Source organism: Physeter macrocephalus, chromosome 6 (genome assembly GCF_002837175.3).
Source record: "Physeter macrocephalus isolate SW-GA chromosome 6, ASM283717v5, whole genome shotgun sequence".
NCBI lineage: Eukaryota > Metazoa > Chordata > Mammalia > Artiodactyla > Physeteridae > Physeter > Physeter macrocephalus.
The window spans coordinates 58,143,254-58,164,403 of record NC_041219.1 but is presented as its reverse complement, the minus strand read 5'-3'; the positions used below and the strand labels follow the sequence as shown (position 1 = coordinate 58,164,403).

Below are 21,150 nucleotides of genomic sequence, written 5' to 3'. Positions count from 1 at the left end.
TGAAAGAAAGGAGACAAGTCTTTGGGGCAGTGAGACAGCTTAGCTTTAGAACAGAAAATCTTTTCACTTGAGACTGAAGCAAAGAATGGGAAGGTGTTGGCAGAATGACTTGTTGACAGAGAGGCAGGATTACATGAGGGAGCCCATGCTTTGGGTCTCATTCTTTTTGGTAAAGTAGAAAGCAGTCATCTACTAAAAGAAGAGAGGCAAAGCATAAGAACAGGTATAAAGAAAGGGGGGAACATGCTATGAGTATAGTGCTAGGGAGTCAGTAGGAACTGGAGAAGTAAAATAGTTTGTTAAAACATCGCAGAGGACCAGGTTGTAGTTGGACAGCATAACACTGCAATATGATGAATCAGGTCAGTGAGCCAGCAGTGATAATGTAGTACAAGGTTCACTTTCTAGGCAAACCCACTTCTTACTGCAGCAAAGAAGAATTTGGTGGAATTCTTTCCCTCCCCATCCACAGAAAGAGCTAGATATACAACTTGGTTCAAAAGTTAACTCCCGCGACTTCCCTGGTGGCGCAGTGGTTAAGAATCCACCTGCCAATGCAGGGGACACGGTTCGAGCCCTGGTCCGGGAAGATCCCACATGCCGCGGAGCAACTAAGCCCGTGCGTCACAACTACTGAGCCTGTGCTCTAGAGGCCGCACGTCACAACTACTGAAGCCCCCCTGCCCTAGAGCCCACACACTGCAACTACTGAGCCCATGCACCACAACTACTGAAGCCCACGCACTCTAGGGCCCACGTGCCACAACTACTGAGCCTGCATGCTGCAGTTACTGAGCCCACGTGCTGCAGCTGCTGAGCCCATGCACCACAACTACTGAAGCCCACGCGCCTAGAGCCTGTGCTCCACAACAAGAGAAGCCACCGCAGTGAGAAGCCCGCACACCGCAATGAAGAGTGGCCCCCACTCACTGCAGTTAGAGAAAGCCCACATGCGGCAACAAAGACCCAACGCAGCCAGAAAAAAAAAAAAAAAATTAACTCCCATACTGCCTTGCTACTCTTGCATGTTGTAAGTCATAATTAGCTGCTACTCCCTTTTATACTGAAGTTTTTATATAGAAGCAGTACAGTGAAGATGAAAAGAGCACTGAGTTTGAGAATCAAAAGATGCTGGGTTTTCAGGGAGTTCCCTGGTGGCCTAGTGGTTAGGATTTCAGGCTTTCACTGCTGTGGCCCAGGTTCAATCCCTGGTTGGGGAACTACAGCGCCCCCCCCCCCAAAATGCTGGATTTTCAAAATGTAATACAAGTACAGATGTCCCCCAGCTTACGATGGTTCAGCTTATGATTTTTCTGCTTTATGATGGTGCAAGAGCAATATATATTCAGTAGAAACCGTATTTCGAATGTTGAATTTTTATCTCTTCCTGGGTTAGCAGTGTGTAGTAGGATACTCTTCTCATGATGCTGGGCAGCAAGCGCAGCTCCCGGGCAGCCACATAATCACAAGGCAAACAACGCACACACTTAGAGCCATCCTGTACCCAGACAGCCATTCTGCTTCTCACTTTCAGTACAGTGTTCAATAAATTACGAGAAACATTCAACACTTTATTATAAAATAGGCTTTGTATTAGATGATTTTGCCCAACTGTAGGCTAATGTAAGTGTTCTGAGCATGTTTAAGGTAGGCTAGGCTAAGCTATGATATTCAGTGGGTTAGGTATATTAAATTTTTGACTTACAATGTTTTCAACTTACAGGGGGGTTTTCAAGATGTAACCCCATCATAAATCAAGGAAAATCTGTGGTAACAAATGAACCTAAGTGTATTACAGATGTTTGACGTAATCACACTAAAGGATTGCAGAAGAAAGTAACTAACCAAATAACTAACCTAAGTAACTAGGAAACCCAGTATTTCGGTTTTTTTGTTTTGCTTTGTTTGGCTGCGCTGTGTGGCATATGGGATCTTGCCTGACCAGGGATCGAACCCAAGCCCCCTGCGGTGGAAGTGCGGAGTCTTAACCACTGGACCACCAGGGAAGTCCAGTATTTTGACTGTAAACTGTATATAAAAGAACTTTACACGATTAGCGTAAGGTAGTTAGTAAATTTATTTTTTAAAGGGGTGTGGGTTAGCAATTCTGAAACTGTTTTGTGTGTATACTGGGATTAAGCAAATATATAAGTGAACTTATGTTTCTAATATTTACACAGAGAGATAAAAATATACAGGTGTGTGCATTTATACCTACATATATGTATATCCTGCTTTTCTCTACTGACAGGGCCTAAAAGCTCCAACAGCAGTGATCTTAACTAGGGCCTAGAACTTGGTTTCTACATACCATTCTTTCATAAAAGAAACCAGGACTCCAGTGAGAATGGTTGATTCCAGGACTGAGCCCGGAAAGGTACAAGACAAGCCTGGAACCTCTTGTGGTACAAGAAAGTAAGAGAACAAGAGTGAAGGGAGCATGTCAGAGACACAGGCCAAGTTGAAGGAGCTCCCAGTGGTCAAGTATGGGACAGTCTGAGCAACAAAATTAATAATAAGAAGAATGGATTAAAACACAGAATAAAAGAAACGTTCATGAGCCCATTCTGTTATAAACATATAATTGGATACATAAATGAAGGGAAAGTAACAGCTCATACTTAGCCTGGCATTCCCATTAAGTAAGCATAAAAGGAATGATGGAAACAGACGAATCACCATTTAGTAAAAGTAATAATTGTGGCAGGCAAGAATCATCCATAGATGCTTAAATAAATGGGCAGAATGTGGTGAGAAACAGAATTTTCAAAGTATCTCCCCACAAGATACTTATTAGTTGCAAAGGGGAAAATAGTAACTTTGCAGCGGAGTCACCCAGGCAAACACTACCAACTGATCAAAGTTAATATCGCTAGTAATAAGACATTGACATCACCTACTTCTGGGTATGATGCATGGGAAGGACCCATCCTCCCTTTCTCAGTGATCTAGCCAAAAGTGCATGGCCTCAATCTAATCATGAGAAAATAGCAGACAAACCCAAAGTGAGGAACAGTCTACAGAATAACTGGCAAATACATTTCAAGTGTCAAGATCATGAAAGACAAAGATTGGAGGAGACTAAGGAGGTATGACAGATCAATGCATTGTGGTATCCTAGGCTGGCTCCTGGTCTGGGAAAAGGACAGAAATAGAACAGCTGGCAAAATTCAAGTAAGATCTGTAGATTAGTTAATAACATTGAATTAATGTTCATTTCTTGGTTTAGAATAGATCCTTGTACTATGGTTATATAAGATGTTACCATTATCTGGGTGAAAAATACAGGAACTGTACTGTTTTTGCTACTTTTGTAATTTCAAAATTAAAAAAAAAAAAAGATCCTGAGTTTGTGTTCATTACTCAGTTGGACAAGTCACATAACTACTCAGACATTTAATTTATTTTCCCATAAAATAGGCACAGTACTGTTTGCTTCATCTAGTTCAGAGATGTGGTAATAAAACTCAAGTAGGGCTTTAATTGTAAAACAGGACAAAGTGTCAGATGTTATTATAATAGTAGATTACATTGAAATGAAGTGTCAACTTTTGTGATTCTACCAAGAAAAGCAATTAACTCCATTTTCTTCCATGAATAGAACTTACCAAAAAGGCCTGTCCCCTCTGTATTGATTAGTTTCTTTCATCTTTATAGCATTTCAGGCTGCCTTTCTAGCTCAGGGGCCCCTGGCTATGCTGGAGCATTTTGATACCATCTACAGCATTCTGCAGTAAGTACAGTACCCCTCTGATACTTTAAAAAGAACTGGTGGCTATTTGCCCTAACTGCATGTTAGTCCTGAAATTCCAAATTATAGTTCACTGATAAATGGTTCTGGGTGCTGATATTTCTACTCATGAGCATTTACCCCAGCTTGCCACCATATTTATTCAGTCGAGTAATTTCACGTGTTTTTTTTTTTTTAAGTATTAGATTCCTCAGGTTCGATCTGATCTATTAGAATGGGCTCTGCAGGTTCCTGTCTCACCCCACCCCCGCACTTTCTTTCCCTCATAGTCACTTTCGAAGTATAGACCCTGGCCTCAAGGAAGATACTCTGGAATTCCTGATAAAAGGTGTTTATGGGTCGGGGGTAGGGGATGGAAGGTGTGTGTTGCTGTTTGTTTGTTTACTGTTTCCTGCCACATGATGATATCAAGGCTGTGGTGATTCAGTTGGTTTGGCTAAGCCCGGGGACCTCTGACCTATAGGTCTGTAATCTTGGTGGGCAATACAGAGTTATGTGTGTTCACTGTAAGGGCAGACCAACAATAAATTCTTCCTACTCTTGAACTGCCTCTCTTCAATAGAGGCAGTTCTTCCTGTTGCCAGAGAGAAATTGGGATAACTGGAGTGAGAGAGTAGGGATAGGGCATGTTCAGGATATCAGGGTCAGGGGTCCCAGAGGACTTAGCTTGTGTTGTAGCCACTGAGAGATGAAACACAGATCTTTGGTAATCTGATGGCTGCAAGTGCTAGGGGTTTTGAAGTTGGGTTGTATGAGGAAAGTGAGTGAAACTGACTCCAGATCCTGCCCCTCGCAGTGGTATCCCGCCACTCCCAGGTACTTCCCGCCATCTTGGATGATGCAACTTTGAGTGGGTCAGATAGAAGCGCACACCTAAATGCCCTCAAGATGAACTGCTATGCTCTGATATGCCTCTTGGAATCCTTTGAGACCATGACCAGCCAGACAAGCCTCATGGACCTGGACCTTGGTGGGAAGGTAATTTGTTATTCCTGGCTCACTTAATATGGGATCTGGGGACATACGGGAATTGGTGGGAAAGATGGAATTCAGTGATTCTGAGAATCTTTTCCTTTCTGCCCTTGACCCATGTTTAAGGTTTATGAGGAGGTACTCAAAAGAATCACAATGTATCTTTTGCTGACAAGCAGCTCTTTTATATTTTGGAACTTGTAATACTTCCGTCTTACCTTCTACCTTGTCTCAATACTGGATAGTTTGGGCACTCAGACTAGCAGATCATGATCCTTTTGGCTTCCTTATTTTTTCTTAAGTATATCCGTTTTTAGGGTAGGAAAGCCCGGGCCAAGGCAACCCATGGCTTTGACTGGGAAGAAGAGAGGCAACCAATTCTTCAGCTTTTAACACAGCTGCTCCAGTTGGACATCCGTCACCTGTGGAGTCACTCAATAATCGAAGAGGAGTTTGTCAGGTGGGTAGTTGATTGCTATAGGTGACACTGGCTGTGAGGAATGAGGGCTCTGCTGCTAGATATGCTATTTATGATGTACGTATGTATGTATGTATGTATGACTGCGTTGGGTCTTCGTTGCTGCGCATGGGCTTTCTTTAGTTGCGGCGAGCAGGGGCTACTCTTCGTTGCAATGCACGGGCTTCTCATTGCGGTGGCTTCTCTTGTTGCGGACCACGGGCTCTAGGCGTGTGGGCTTCAGTAGTTGTGGTGTGCGGGCTCTGTAGTTGTGGTGCGTGGGCTCTAGAGTGCAGGGTCACTAGTTCTGGCGCACGGGCTTAGTTGCTCCATTGGCAGGTGGATTCTTAACCACTGCACCACCGGGGAAGCCCTAGATATGCTTTTTGTTTGTTTGTTTTGTTTTGTTATGTTGTTTTTCAATTTTTTAACTTTTTATTTTGAAATAATTTCAGATTTACAGAAAAGTTGCAAGAATAGTACAAAGAATCCTCTATACCCTTCAGACTCCTCAGATGTTAACATTTTACCACATTTGCTTTACTAGATATGCCTTTTAAATACTTCATTTCATCCCTCAGTTCTGTCTGTAATACATAGAAGTATTCCCATTACGTTGAGTTGTTCAGAAGTAGATAATGAAGATTAGAAACTGCGTTGAATTTCTCATCTTTAATGCCATTTATTCATTCATGAAACAGTATTTACTGAGAATCTCCTCGGTGCATGGCTGGTGTCATTAAAGTCACTGAAAACCAGCATTTCTGCCCTCTTAGAGTTTATATTTTAGATCAGAAGACAATTTTTTAAATAGGTGAAAATACATAGTATGTCTTACAGTTTATTACTGTGGAGAAAGATAGTGGAGGGAGTGGGAAGTTTGATGGGAAAGGGTTGTAATCTTTATCACCTGTTCTAGCAAGATCTCTTTGAGATGGTGACATTTGAGCAAAGCCCTCGAGAAGATAATGAGAGCCATGAGGATATCTGGAGGGAGAGCAAGGGCAAGGGCAGGAAACAGCAAGGACAAAGGAGGGAGTGTGTTGAGCACATATAAGTAATAGCGCTGAGGCCAGAGCTGGCAGCTGAGACAGGGTGAAGGGTAGGCTGTGAGGTCGGGGCAACAGGGAGCCAACTGCAGGCCCTCATAGGCCATCACGGTTTGGCATTTATCAGAGTGAAATGGGGCCACTCGGGTTCCGAGCAGGGCCGTGAGGTGGTCTGGCTTGTCTTCAACAAGGTCATCCTGGCTGTTGTGTTGAAACAGACTCTGGAGGGAAAGGAGGAAAGCAGGAGACCAGTAAGGAGGCTGTAGCGGTCACTTGGGCAAGAGATGCCAGTTGCTTAGGCCCAAGAGGGCGGTGGAGATGGGGAGAAGTGGATGCAGTCTGTACTTGTTCTTTAAGGAGAGGCTACGGGATGAGCTGACAGAGGTGTGTGAGGTTTGAGGGAGGGTGTGGTCGAGGGTGACTCACCCAGGGTTTTCGCCTGAGCATTTGGAAGAGTGGAGCTGCCAGTAACTGAAATAACGGGGAAGGCTGTGGGAGCGTGTTTGGGGGGACAGTAGAAGTTCTGCTTTGGACATAGAAAGCTGGAGGTGCCTATTAGACATCCAAGTAATGTCAGATTTGGTTGTGGAATGTACAAAGCTGGAGGAAGATAGGAGAGTGGTCTAAGCTAGAGCACACATTGGGGAATACAATGTATTTATATAAATGGTATTTGTAGCCATGCGACTGAATGAGATCGCTAAATCAGTAAGCATAGCTAGAAGAGAGCAGAAATCCAGGGACTGTACCTTGGGGCGCTCCAGCATCAGGAGAGTGAGATGAGGAGGAAGAACCAGCTGAAGAAACCGAGAAGGGAGTCTGGCCTCCTGGTACCAAATGAGGCATGTTTCAAGGAGAAAGAAGTGACCAGTTGTGTCAGATGCAGCTGAAAGGTCAACTAAGATGAGGATTGCGTTGGCCATTTAACAATGAGAAGTCAGTGGTGATTCTGTCCTGTCTTTTATCATATATTCAGCTTCTGTGTAGACATTATAACGGGTTGAAAGTTGGTAATCCAGAAGGAGGAAGTACCCATCTGGGGGTCAGCAAAGCAAAGCAACTTGGTGTAGAAGGTGATAGAATAAAGAAAACTAGAAGACCCTGACTGGGGCAGCAGAGATGGAATGAATGAGGCAAGACCAATGTAGTTGAGTCGAGACCGCTGATGTCACCATCTCAACTCTTCCTTTCTCAGTTTGGTTACTGGCTGCTGCTACCGCCTCCTAGAGAACCCCACCATTAGTCACCAGAAGAACCGCTCCACCCGGGAAGCCATAACACACCTGCTTGGTGTCGCCTTGACACGTTATAACCATATGCTGAGTAAGTTAGCCCTCTGCTTTGCCCCCCCACCCTTTTCATTTTGCCCATGATTTCTCATGTGTAGTACCTCCACAGGTGCCACTGTGAAGATCATCCAGATGCTGCAGCACTTTGAACACCTGGCATCTGTACTGGTGGCAGCTGTGAGTCTGTGGGCAACTGATTATGGAATGAAGAGCATAGTAGGAGAGATTGTAAGGTGACCCTTCCTCCTCTAAGTTTCTAATTCTCATTTCCCTCAGGGAGAGTATAAAGATTGGAAATTGCTTCTCTGTGTAACATTAGATTCCTTCAGATGTTAGATACCAACTTTGCCTTCCCTTACTGGGACCTGAGTAATTAAGTTATGCTGCTATGGCTATGTTTATTCCCCTGTGTAGAGAGATTGGACAGAAGTGTCCCCAGGACTTGAGTCGGGACCCTTCAGGGGCAAAGGGCTTTGCCGCCTTCCTGACAGAACTAGCGGAGCGTGTCCCGGCCATCCTGATGTCCAGCATGTGCATTCTACTAGATCATCTGGATGGAGAGGTAGGTGGTCCCCTGGGGATCTCAGGTTTTTCTAGGGGTTTTAAGTGCATCGTTGAAAGGCTGTTTCTTAACAAGAAGGAAGCTTTCACGTGAAGTCAAGTTGTCTAGGCTAATCACTGTGGCAGTTCCTTCCTATAGAGAAGCAGGTGAAGTTTACTGAATTAAATAAAGAGCCACTTATTAATCCTATTTCAGTATCACACTGGTTTCACCCAGGTCTGGTAGGGGAGATGACAGTTCCACAGCTTAAGTCTAGTGAGAGTGACTCAGCTGTGATTCTGGGTCCCACCCATTCCTCAGGATGAAGCCCCTTCCTGCCCACCTGGTTCTCAGATCCACCCACATCATCTGTCTTATCCCTCAGTGTTAGCCTGACTGCTTCCCAAACTGATGCTGGCACTCCTCGGTGAATGTCAGGAACAAAGACAGTCTGCTTGTTCATCTGATGTACTGTAACTTTTTATGCAAGACCCCATTCTCTGGCTCTTGGCCTGGCAAAAACCCCAAACACTATTCTCCATGATTCTGTAATGGACTTGGTTGGCACTAGGGCTGATTTCTGTTTCCCTGTCAGTAAGATGTGGGAAGGGAGATGTGAGGGAAAGGCGGTGTTTATTAGTAAGGATCGGAGGCTTTGAGGCCTCACAGGAAATTAATGCTTTTCAAACGTGTGTTGCTGGATGGATGTGATTTCATATTCAGCTGCCACCATGGTTACCTGGGTGAGCCTTGTGGGGAAAAACTGCTCTGGGCTCTTGTTTATTTTGTCCCTACATTCTCCTCTGACCAGACAAGCCCCATCTGGGATTCAGCTTTTTCTAGTGACCTCAGGAGTCAATGAATACCTGTCGGGCAGTTGACCAGAAAAAGTCAGAGCTAAGAAAAGCAAGCTTAACCTTGCCTAAAGGCCTTACCCCTTCTTTGTGCCTGGATGAGCGCAAGAGTTTAAGAAAAGGACAGCCAGCGTGGGGTGCAGGGGCTCATACCAGCCTCGTATCCCTCTCAGCACCACGTGATGCGCAATGCCGTGCTGGCGGCCATGGCGGAGATGGTGCTGCAGGTTCTGAGCGGGGATCAGCTGGAGGCGGCAGCCCGGGACACCCGAGACCAGTTCTTAGGCACCTTGCAGGCCCACGGCCACGACGTCAGCTCCTTTGTGCGCAGCCGAGTTTTGCAACTCTTTACCCGAATCGTCCAGCAGAAGGTGAGTGGCCTTTGACATGATAAAGATACGCGGTACCCCTCTATTGTACAGACCGAAGAAAAGAGGAGTCCGGGGTCAAGAGGAAAGTAGCTACGTCAAAGAAGAGTCGAGAATTCAGGATGCTACCACCAGTAAGAAAGGTCTTCCTCCATCACGGACAAGGATTCTGGGCTCCATTTAAGGACTACAGTATGTCTTAACCACTACAGACAGTCCTCTTGAGCTATTCACATCCCATAGAAAAGTTTCCTTAGAATGAGCGGCTAGCTCATGTAGAGTGTACTTCATGATCATCTTGAGCAGAATGGAAGGTGTGGGGCGGGATCTGATCCTGTGTTCCTGTCCCACATAGGCTCTGCCCCTGACACATTTCCAGGCAGTGGTGGCCTTAGCAGTGGGGCGTCTGGCAGACAAGTCGGTGCTGGTTTGTAAAAACGCCATCCAGCTGCTGGCCAGTTTTCTCGCCAATAATCCCTTTTCCTGCAAGGTAAGTAGCCTGGGCCCACCCAAAAGAGAAGGAATTAAATGGAAACAGAAGTGAAATTCCAGGACTCAGTGACCCCGATGTTCATTTTTACCTTGGTAGCTTAGTGATGCTGACCTTGCTGGACCGCTGCAGAAGGAAACCCAGAAATTACAAGAGATGAGGGCCCAGAGGCGAGCTGCAGCTGCTTGTGAGTAGTTGCTGCGGGGAGTTCTCACCCCAGACATCCTTCTCCTTGCAGCCGGAAACTCAGTGCAAGGGTCTAAGTGAGACTTTCTCATTCAGCCGCAGTGCTGGACCCAGGGGAGGAGTGGGAAGCCATGCTGCCAGAGTTGAAGGCTACCCTGCAGCAGCTGCTGAAGCTTCCCCAGGAAGGAGAGGGGATGCCTGAGGAGGTTGCCGAAACAGAGACGGCGGAAGAGGTGGAAGGACGCATCCGTCGATTGCTAGCCAAAGCTAGTTACAAGTATGTGAAAGAATGGGATATTCTCTCATGACCTGTTAGGTTTCGAGTTAACCTTTGAGAAACAATATTTTTTTTAAATTGAAGTATAGTTGATTTACAGTGTTGTACTAATTTCTGCTCTACAGCAAAGTGACTGTTAATACACATATGTACATTCTTTAACGATGTTTTTTTTAACTGAACTGCACTCAGGGCATGCTGCCATCGGATGGTGGTAGGTGTTTTCATTGCAGTAATAGTCTGAACACCGGATTTATGCCAAAGGCAAAGTCTACAATTAAGCATGCTTTTCTACTTTTACAAATGTTTAAAGAAACTACTAAAACAACTAAACGTAAATCGTGTTATAATTAAATATGACCAAAGTCCGGTTTCATTTGAAGAAGACGACCTGTAAATATAATCCTAGTTCTATAAAGTAAGTTACTTAAACTTTCTGGGCCTCAGTTTCATTATTTATTTTAAAATAGTTGATTAGGTCATAAGATCTCTAGTGGCTTTCTAATTCCAAAATGTGTGAGCTGATAAATAATAACAAACGTGCTCAGTTGTGCCTTAATCTTTAAATCAACCTGGTATGAATCCTGATCTTAGAGAAAAGATTTTTGTGACCAGAACTTGAGAGCACCTTGGCAACAAAAGCGTTATAGCTGTCCACAGGTATTCTTACATCTCAGCCACAAGTCATTAGTTTACTTCTTACCTAATTAGACTGCTCAGAAAGGCTGAAGAGAGGGTGGCTAGTTGGCTCTCTAACTCCCTGCTTCTCTCTGGTGTCTCTCTTTGCTAAAGCATAAAAGGCAGCCTGCTCTGCCTCCAAGCATGCTAGTGATGAGTTAGGAAAAGGCTTCTCCTCATGTTAAAGATGTCCCTTCCTCCTTCAGCAATCCTTGGCCGCCAGTGCTGGGTGAAGTTCTCAATAGCTGAGGTTCTGGCTTCCAGTTACAAATTTAAACGTGTTAGAACGTAACTTTTTAACAGTTTAATAGCAGAGTTTTTTGGGGTTTTTTTGGTTTTTTTTTTAAGCGGGAAGCTACTTTTTCGTAATTAGACAATATATTCACATCGTACGGTATTTAAAATTTGAACAGGGATGTGCCATGAAAAACCCCTTCCAAACCTGCTTTCCAGCCAGTTAGTTCCCTTCCCATAGCGAGCCTCCTTCTAGAGATAATGTGTAGTCACACAGTCAAACATATCTACATTTTTTTCCCCCTTTTTATACAAGTGACAGAATTCTCTACCAGTAGGTCTAGGTTCTTGATGGAATCATGACACAGGCTCCCTGACACAAGGCTGCAGTGACACTCTTATGGGTGCCTGATTGGTGACAGGTGATGTTTTGTCAGGCAGGCCATCATTCTCACTCAAGAAGCCATAGGCCACTTCCAGGATTCTGAGCCTTTCTGTCATATGGACCCAGAGGAGTCAGAGAAGACCAGGTTCCTGAATCTCTTAGGAACTATCTTCAAAGGTAAATTCCTTTTCCTTCTTCAGTCAGCAAACAAGACACGTGAGCTGTATTTACAGACCATTTACTTGATGTCAGGCGCCGGCCTGGCCGGCAACCTGGTGCTGAAAGAGGCCAGAGGGGTTAGTGGTGCTCCTGCTCTGGAATGGAAGCAGCCTGCGGGCCTCAGATTTAGTCACAGGGTAGGAAAGGTTATTTCCAAACCATAGAGGGCTCGAGGAATCTTTTTGGAGAAATGAACCAACATATTTTAGAATAAATTCTAAATTTATACTTTCCTAGTGGGAATTCCCCGGTGGTCCGGTGGTTAGGACTCTGCATTTCCATTGCAGGGGGCACAGGTTCGATCCTCGGTCAGGGAACTAAGGTCCCGCAAGTAGCGCGGCACGGCAAAAAAAAAAAAAAAAAAAAAAGCTTTCCTACTGTAGAAACATGCAGCGATGTTTAGAGCTGTTGGGTTTCCCCATATACCCTTGAACGAAAACCATCCTGTAATTCTATAACTCTAGGCCCAGCAGCTCCCACACAGGAGAAGAATCCCCAGGGGGCTGCAGGGAACTTGGGCCCAGGAGAGACTGGCTGTAAAGACAAGCCCAGTGTGTCAGAGCCTGAGAAATGCAGGGAAAACGATGAGCTGGTGAAGCAGGAGATGCTGGTGCAGTATCTGCAGGACGCCTACAGCTTCTCTCTGAAGATCACAGAGGCCATTGGCATCATAAGCAAGATGATGTATGAACACACAACTACAGGTACGCCGGCAACCCCTCTGCAAGGACTGGGTCTCGGAGTTGGAAGAAGAGTCTTGTCCGTGTTTTATTGATGTCTGCCCGCTCCTTTGAAAGGCCCGGATTCTTACTTCAGTTTGCTTCGTGTAGCCCTGCGGAGCGTGTGCGCACGTAGCATTTCACGGGGCACTTAGGGGAGGTGGCGTCCTCAGGGCGAAAGGAGGAAGGCCTCCGCTCGCATGTTGCTACGTTAAGAAAGTTTCCGTCTTTAAGTATTGGGGGGGTTTTGCCAAGCAGATAGGTGACGTTTGTGTCTGTCCTCTCAGTGGTACAGGAGGTGATTGAATTCTTTGTGACGGCGCTCCAATTTGGGGTTCCCCAGGCCCTGCTCGGGGTGCGCCGCGTGCTGCCTCTCATCTGGTCGAAGGAGCCTGGTGTCCGGGAAGCTGTGCTGAATGCCTACCGCCAACTTTACCTCAGACCTAAGGGGGACTCCGCCAGGTAGGTGGGCTGTGTTTGCCTTCGCTAACTTTTCTGAAATCAGCTTTTCACAGGCTGTGTCTCGCCTCCTGAAGGAGTGGGGGTGAGTGGGCCCCCTTCTTCTAGGGGAGTTCTAGCTCCAGAGGCACTAGGTCTGTAATGGGCTCGGGGTGGGGCTGAACTTCCAGTGAAACCCATCCTAAGCAGTTACTTGGTTGGTTTTTGTTTTTCTTTTTACTGAAGTATAGTTGATGTGTACAATATTAAATGTCACAAGTGTGCAATATAGTAACTCACTATTTTTAAAGGTTATACTCCGTTTATAGTTATAAAATATTCCCCATGTACAGTATATCCTTGTAGCTTACTTTATACATAACAGTTTGTACCTCTTAATCTCCTGCCCCTGTGTTGTCCCTCCCCCTTCCCTCTCCCCACTGTTGCCCGCTCGTCTGTGCTCTGTATCTGTGAGTCTAAAGCAGTTGTTTATTATTTGACACTGTGGCGGGGTTGCCTAATAACCTGTTTGCCAGGTTCAGCTTCTTGGTCTTTTAATGACCCCTGATCTCTGCTGTTCCCACAGAGCCAAGGCCCAGACTTTGATTCACAATCTCTCTTTGCTGCTAGTGGATGCCTCAGTTGGGACCATTCAGTGTCTTGAGGAAATTGTAAGTCTCCTCACTTTGACTTACTCACTCAGCAAGTATTAGCGAGTGATTACTATGTGTTCAGCAACTTCCTCAGCCCTGCAAAGAAGTATAAGATAATTCGCTTTCAAGTCTAGTTGGCAGCCCAAAACAGAAAACATTTCTAGAGCAATGCGGCAGGTGGCTAAGTGGCCCAGGCAATGGTTATGGTAGTGATAGTAATATAATAATAACACGTTATGCCAGGTACTGTGTTTAGCACTTTGCTCATATTAATTTGCTAATCCTCACGACAGCCTTAGGAGGTAATGCTATTATCAGCATTTTACAGTGAGACATCTGAGGCACAGAGATCTTAAAGAAGTTGGCTAATTTCAGCTACTTAGGAGCAAAGTTTGAGATTCAAACTCAGGCATAAGGGTTCCAGAAAACACAGTCTTACCTGGTATGTTATATTGACGAGTAGAGTGGGCAGGAGAGTAGTGTGAGGTGGAATTCCCGAGGGAACAGCTTCCTGAAGGCGGCGGGACTTAGCGTGGCGAACCCGGTTCCCCTGCATCGGCAGGCGGACGCGCAACCACTGCGCCACCAGGGGAGCCCTGTAGCTTACTTTATACATAACAGTTTGTACCTCTTAATCTCCTGCCCCTGTGTTGTCCCTCCCCCTTCCCTCTCCCCACTGTTGCCCGCTCGTCTGTGCTCTGTATCTGTGAGTCTAAAGCAGTTGTTTATTATTTGACACTGTGGCGGGGTTGCCTAATAACCTGTTTGCCAGGTTCAGCTTCTTGGTCTTTTAATGACCCCTGATCTCTGCTGTTCCCACAGAGCCAAGGCCCAGACTTTGATTCACAATCTCTCTTTGCTGCTAGTGGATGCCTCAGTTGGGACCATTCAGTGTCTTGAGGAAATTGTAAGTCTCCTCACTTTGACTTACTCACTCAGCAAGTATTAGCGAGTGATTACTATGTGTTCAGCAACTTCCTCAGCCCTGCAAAGAAGTATAAGATAATTCGCTTTCAAGTCTAGTTGGCAGCCCAAAACAGAAAACATTTCTAGAGCAATGCGGCAGGTGGCTAAGTGGCCCAGGCAATGGTTATGGTAGTGATAGTAATATAATAATAACACGTTATGCCAGGTACTGTGTTTAGCACTTTGCTCATATTAATTTGCTAATCCTCACAACAGCCTTAGGAGGTAATGCTATTATCAGCATTTTACAGTGAGACATCTGAGGCACAGAGATCTTAAAGAAGTTGGCTAATTTCAGCTACTTAGGAGCAAAGTTTGAGATTCAAACTCAGGCATAAGGGTTCCAGAAAACACAGTCTTACCTGGTATGTTATATTGACGAGTAGAGTGGGCAGGAGAGTAGTGTGAGGTGGAATTCCCGAGGGAACAGCTTCCTGAAGGCGGCGGGACTTAGCGTGGGTCTTGGTGAGTAGGATTTAGAGAATTAAAAGAAGGAGGGAATTAAAGAGAATTAAAGAAATGAAAACATTTCAGACAGAAAGCCAAGAAAGAGCACTGCCTATGTTGTAGAATGAAGACGATTGCGTTCTGGCTCAAAACTGTCATCTGGAGAAGATAGGAAGCTGGAAATGTGGGTTGGAACTAAATCAGGAAGATCCCGGGATGCCTTTCAAGAGTCTAGGACCTGCACCTTGTCAGCCAGGGACTCCAGCATTTTAGTGAGGGAGAGCTGCTTTGAGGGGTTTGGACTCTGGGACAAAGGGCAGAGGCGCTGCCGACCACCGGCGTCCGCCGGGAGGAGCATCACCGCTGGCCACGCGTTCTCCTCACCGCGGGAAAGAAGAGCCTGCTGGTGGCGCTTGGCCCGAGACCTTGTAGGGTAGCTGCTGGCCAGGAGCCCATACAGCAGGCAAAGGAGACCTATTTCTCCATGGTGAGCAGAGCCGTGGCATGATGAAATAGACGTCTGGGGAGGTCACAGCATCCAGGTTGGTTGGAGCAGAGGCTAGGGACAGGGATGTCCCTGGAGGCTGCTGTAGATGTGCAGTGACAGGGGTCTAGACTTTGGGGGTGGGAGGAAAATCTGTAGCATTGCACTTTAATGGAAGATAAATTTTTAAAGGCAGAATAGGTCGGACTAAGTGACTGATACATAAAACATTAGGTGACAAGTTGGAAGCACGTGACCGTTGGTGTTGGTGCCGCTGGCAAAATGAAAAGGCGGGAAAGGACGATGGCATCCATTGCAGACATGTTGAGTTAGTGGTAACAGCAAGAAAACCTACTAGAAATCTCCAGAATGTAGTCCAAGCCACAGATCCACATGAACTCAACGCGGTCAGTTTCAATGTGTCATCTTAATAAACGTAGTTTTGAAGGCACGAGAGCAGAAAAGTAGCAGAGACGGAAGTACCTCCCCAGGCCCCACTTTACATTTCGAGCCTCCTCCTTCCTCTCCCACTCCTCAACTTTGCCTTTACTTACTTAGGTCCTTGATATTCTCTTCAGAGGAGGTGGACCAAGCATCAGGGGAATTGTTATTTTTTGACCTGAGCCCTTTTTCTTTTCTCTTCAGCTCTGTGAGTTTGTGCAGAAGGATGAATTGAAACCAGCAGTGACCCAAGTGCTGTGGGAGCGGGCAACCAAGAAGGTGCCCTGCTCTCCTCTGGAGCGCTGTTCCTCTGTCATGCTTCTTGGGATGATGGCACGGTGAGGCTCAGATCCAGACAGGCGGTAGGACGAGAGAGGAAGGAAGGTTCCCTTAAGACTGCTTCAGTAATAGCAGCTCAGGCCCAGCTGAGCTCTGCGCATGCATCAGCCACCTAAATGGAGGATAAAACAGTGACCATACCAGTCTACCCCCAGGCAGCAGAAACAGTGGGGTCAACAGAGCAAGAGGGATGCCAAGGGGCCAGCCCTATGCCAGAGCCTCTCTGTAGCGCTCCAAGGCTCTCGAAGCCCTGAGTTGGGTGCTGGTTCCTACCCCCCCTTGGTGTTGTCCCCCACGCAGAGGTGTCCGTGAGTGGCTTTAGCTCTATGGCTTCCTTCTCCTAGGGGAAAACCAGAAATTGTGGGAAGCAACTTAGACACACTGGTGAGCATAGGGCTGGACGAGAAGCTTCCACAGGACTACAGATTGGCCCAACAGGTGTGCCATGCCATTGCCAACATCTCCGACAGGAGGAAGGTACGTGGGGTGGGTACGTCCAAACTAAGGAGAGTGGACGTCCTCCTGTCCACCCTCAACACACACCCACGTTGTCTTCCCTGCTTTCGACAGCCTTCTCTGGGCAAACGTCACCCTCCCTTCCGGCTGCCTCAGGAACACTGCTTGTTTGAGCGACTGCAGGAGACGGTCACAAAAGGTGAGCTACCATGAAGGGCCTCGGGCAGAATTGGGCCTTTGTCTGCAGTGGCAACTTCTCCCTTCTGCTGCGCAGGCGTTATCCACCCAGACCCACTCTGGATCCCATTCAAGGAGGCGGCGGTGACCCTCATTTACCAGCTGGCAGAGGGCCCCGAGGTGATCTGTGCCCGGATGCTGCAGGGCTGTGCAAAGCAGGCCCTGGAGAAGCTGGGAGAGAAAAGCACCCCCCACGGGGCCCCAAGTAAGTAGGCAAAGGGTTGGTGGGCCCGCGGGCAGCAGCCAGCTTCTGCTGCTGTCCCTGCCGGCCGGGAGCCACTGACACCACCACTTCCTACAGCCACTCCCGATGCCCTCAGCCCACGCTGTCCCTTTCTGTCACTCAGGCCGGGCCAGTCACTGCTACCACACTCTCCACCCCCATCTCTTGCTTCTTCACTGGGGTGGAGAGCGCATGAGCAAGGGGGCCATCAGTATTGCGGGGGCCTGTGAGACTTGATTGTCTTTTTCTCCCTGCTTTCCCGCTCCCCCTCCTGCAGAGGACACCCCCATGCTCCCCACTTTCCTGTTGATGAACCTGCTGTCCCTGGCCGGGGATGTGGCTCTGCAGCAGCTGGTGCATCTGGAGCAGGCAGTGAGTGGAGAGCTCTGTCGGCGCCGAGTTCTTCGGGAAGAACAGGAGCATAAGAAGAAAGAACCAAAGGAGAAGGTGAACGGCATGCCTGGGCGTTTGGGTTCGGGTCCCAGGCATTTCCCAGATTTGCTTCCGGCCCTTGGGCCCTTCACATTTCCTTCTGGGGATCTCCGCTTCTCTCCTGTTAAATGAGCTGATGGAGACTGCCTCCTTGCTGCTACTACTCTGGAAACGATTAGTGAGAACAAAGATGGATCACCCAGGAAGGAAAGTTTTAGGTAAATACAGAGCATCGAGATAGGGACCTTGGCATAAGACACAGCCTGTGCCCTAGGCAGTGTTTGTTAGAACCAGCACACTCCCACGGCCTTTCCGGTAGCCTTGGTGACTGGGCCTAGCACCTGATGGGACCTTGTGTTCTCTCCACTGGAGGCGGTGATGTGTGGCAGACAAATGATTGACAGAGCCCTGCAGCCGTGGGATAAAGTCTGACCTTCTCTGTGACCTTGAACCCTTGTCTGGCAGGCTCCATCTGTTTACTGTGTATAGGAAGTTACATGCTTCTTCTGTGAGGAGGAATTCAGAAGAGATGTGGGATGCTTTGGCAACCTAAACACAAACGGACCTAGTTCTTTTCCAGTTTAATTCAAGAGTCCTTCTTTGGATACACGTGACAAGCCTGTGAACGGCTTTGCAGAATTTGCCTTTCCCCAGATCCGTTTGTGCGCAATGAAGGGTAGGCTGGAATCCAAACGGTCTGCTCACCCATGACCTGGCTGCTTTCCCATCAGAATCCAACCTCTGAGGCCACCATGGAGGAGGAGATGGGGCTGGTTGGGGCTACAGCTGACGACACCGAGGCAGAACTCATCCGCGGCATCTGTGAGCTGGAGCTGCTAGATGGTGAGAAGAATGGCTGAGTGACCCCTCTCCCTGGCTAGGCAGGCTGTCCCAACCTAGAGTTGTTCCTCCACCAGGCAAACAGACACTGGCTGCCTTTGTTCCACTTCTGCTGCAAGTCTGCAACAACCCTGGTCTCTACAGCAACCCAGAGCTCTCTGCAGCCGCTTCACTCGCCCTCGGCAAGTTCTGCATGATCAGGTAGGCCTTGGGGTGGGCATCACCTTCTCCAGGAGGATGGGGGATGGTATGGTCTCCCTGATTATCCTCTCTTTGCCCCTAGTGCCACTTTCTGTGACTCCCAGCTTCGTCTTCTGTTCACCATGCTAGAGAAGTCGTCACTCCCCGTCGTTCGCGCTAACCTCATGATTGCTACCGGGGATCTGGCCATCCGCTTCCCCAACCTGGTGGACCCCTGGACCCCTCATCTGTACGCTCGGTGAGAGACGCCTCACAGCGCCTTCGCCGTCCCTGCCAGCCCTGGAGGCTGGGGTGAGGTCAGCGTGAGAATCTCCAGAACTGTTCCCTGGTCTTTAGTGTTCCCTTGAACATCTGTGCAGGCCCTGCCTGAGTGTGGCCCCAAAGGGATTGATGCTTCTTGTCTGAAGCCTTGGTTACAGCTTTGGCCTCTTTCCCCAAACCCAGCTTTCAACTCTAGACATCCTCTAACTGCTTCTAGAATGGCACTAGGAAGAGGCCATAGAGTCCTACTGAGGGCCTCTCTGCCAGCGTCAGCTTTAGCCCATGGTCTTGGTCCTAATGACTCGGATTTCATCCTTAGTCTCCGGGACCCCGCTCAGCAAGTGCGGAAAACAGCCGGGCTGGTGATGACCCACCTGATCCTGAAGGACATGGTGAAGGTGAAGGGGCAGGTGAGCGAGATGGCCGTGCTGCTCATCGACCCTGCCCCTCAGATCGCTGCCCTGGCCAAGAACTTCTTCAATGAGCTCTCCCACAAGGTGAGAGGTGGGGGCCAGCTTAGAGCTTGCTGCCGGGGCGGGGGGGAACGTGCAGGTCACCTCGTCTCTTTGATATGACTCTCTCTCTTACAGGGCAATGCGATCTATAACCTCCTTCCAGATATCATCAGCCGCCTGTCAGCCCCTGAGGGAGGAGTGGAGGAGGAGCCTTTCCACACCATCATGAAGTAGAGTTCCCTGGGCCTTGGGGCACATTTTCCCTTGTAGAGCAGACTTAGGAATCAGACAAGCCTGTATGTGATTTCTGGCTCTGCTACTCTTTAGCTGTGTGGACTTCAGCAATAACCACCTCTCTGTGCCTGTTCCTCCTGTGTAAAATGAGGCCAGAAATACTTCCCCTTTATTAGTTCTTGAAAAGATTCAATAAGGTAAAAGTCCTGACGCTGGATGGCAGCCGCTTTTGTTAAAAATTTCCAGTCACAGTGAAATTCCTCAGGAGGGTGGGGTGGACCCTTCCCTGAGGCGTGAGAGAGGGCAGGAGGGACAGGCCCGGGCATGGGCCGCGGCAGAGAAGAGCCTGCCACGGAGGCAGGAGGATGACAGAAGGCTGGGGCTGGCGTTGGCGGTGGGTGGGTTCGGAGCTGCCCCCAGAGACGGCACATCCGCATCTCCCCTCCTGCAGGCAGCTCCTTTCCTACATCACCAAGGACAAGCAGACCGAGAGCCTTGTGGAGAAGCTGTGTCAGCGGTTCCGCACGGCCCAGTACGCTGCCTTCCTTGAGGGCTCTTTGTGCCGAGAGGGAAAGCACCCCCGCCTGCCCCAGGGGCCTCCCGGGCTGTGGGAGGCTGATGAGGAAGGAGGCCTTTCCCTCCTGGGTCCCACTGGCCCTCACAGAGCCGTCCCGCCCGCAGGACCGAGCGCCAGTACCGGGACCTGGCCTACTGCGTGTCACAGCTGCCTCTCACAGAGCGGGGCCTCCGCAAGATGCTGGAAAACTTTGACTGCTTTGGAGATAAACTGTCAGACGAGTCCGTCTTCAGCGCCTTTTTGTCCGTTGTGGGCAAGTTGCGGCGTGGAGCCAAGCCCGAGGGCAAGGTGAGCGGTGCCCGCCTGCTGCATTCCCATTCCAGCCACAGTTCATTCCGGTGTTCTGAGGCTCTGGATTTCTGACTTGGCCCCAGCTGATTGCAACCAAGTAACCAGAGTGACCTGAGACCAGATTTTTCTGTCTCCAATTCCTGGTTCTTTGTTTCTCTTTTTTCTTTTCTTTAGTAGACTTTATTGAGGGCAGTTTCAGGTTCAAAGCAAAATTGAGTAAAGTATAGAGTTCGCCCCCGCATGTGCCTCCTGCCCCCAGGCAGGCACAGCCTCACAGCCTCCCGGGTTACCTGCATCCCCGCCAGAGGCTGGAGCGGGACATCATGAACCTGCTTGGACACATCACCATCGCCCAGAGAGCGTGGTTTCCAGGAGGGTTCACTCTCGGTGATGTGCGCGCCGAGGGTTTAGACGAATGTGTCGTGGCCTGTGCCCACCACTGTGTGACATTCAGAGTAGATTCCCTGCCCTGAGCATCCTCTGCTCCCCTGTTCACCCCACCTCCCCGCAGCCCTGGCAGCCACTGGTCTTTTTACTGTTGCCACAGCTTTGCCTTTCGCAGGGTGTCATATCATCGCACCCACACGGTATATGCTCTTCTCAGTTGGGTTCTTTCATTTAGTGATATGCGTTTAAGGTTCCTCCATGTCTTTTCACGGACTTGTTTCTTTTCTTTTTTTTTTTTTTTTTTTTTTTAATTTATTTA

At 48.1% G+C, this 21,150-nt stretch overlaps 1 protein-coding gene and 1 non-coding gene across 2 annotated transcripts in view; both read left to right on the top strand.

Moving 5' to 3' along the window:
- Positions 1-21,150, top strand: part of NCAPD2 (non-SMC condensin I complex subunit D2) — a 34,620-nt gene that overhangs the window by 11,605 nt on the left and 1,865 nt on the right. The window contains exons 7-33 of the mRNA XM_028490952.2: positions 3,640-3,733; positions 4,021-4,079; positions 4,548-4,729; positions 5,041-5,183; positions 7,425-7,552; positions 7,628-7,751; positions 7,933-8,080; positions 9,087-9,284; positions 9,637-9,771; positions 9,871-9,958; positions 10,054-10,234; positions 11,584-11,708; positions 12,215-12,454; positions 12,757-12,931; positions 13,494-13,578; positions 16,103-16,236; positions 16,582-16,714; positions 16,808-16,892; positions 16,968-17,135; positions 17,431-17,600; positions 18,317-18,428; positions 18,503-18,626; positions 18,709-18,864; positions 19,207-19,384; positions 19,478-19,572; positions 20,028-20,108; positions 20,258-20,441. Coding sequence (XP_028346753.2) covers positions 3,640-3,733; positions 4,021-4,079; positions 4,548-4,729; positions 5,041-5,183; positions 7,425-7,552; positions 7,628-7,751; positions 7,933-8,080; positions 9,087-9,284; positions 9,637-9,771; positions 9,871-9,958; positions 10,054-10,234; positions 11,584-11,708; positions 12,215-12,454; positions 12,757-12,931; positions 13,494-13,578; positions 16,103-16,236; positions 16,582-16,714; positions 16,808-16,892; positions 16,968-17,135; positions 17,431-17,600; positions 18,317-18,428; positions 18,503-18,626; positions 18,709-18,864; positions 19,207-19,384; positions 19,478-19,572; positions 20,028-20,108; positions 20,258-20,441 — 3,725 coding nt within the window. The remainder of the gene's footprint in view (positions 1-3,639; positions 3,734-4,020; positions 4,080-4,547; positions 4,730-5,040; positions 5,184-7,424; positions 7,553-7,627; positions 7,752-7,932; positions 8,081-9,086; positions 9,285-9,636; positions 9,772-9,870; positions 9,959-10,053; positions 10,235-11,583; positions 11,709-12,214; positions 12,455-12,756; positions 12,932-13,493; positions 13,579-16,102; positions 16,237-16,581; positions 16,715-16,807; positions 16,893-16,967; positions 17,136-17,430; positions 17,601-18,316; positions 18,429-18,502; positions 18,627-18,708; positions 18,865-19,206; positions 19,385-19,477; positions 19,573-20,027; positions 20,109-20,257; positions 20,442-21,150) is intronic.
- On the top strand, positions 4,145-4,471 carry LOC112066387 (small nucleolar RNA U85). The gene has a single exon (XR_002892606.1). It is a non-coding gene; the product is annotated as a small nucleolar RNA U85 (small nucleolar RNA).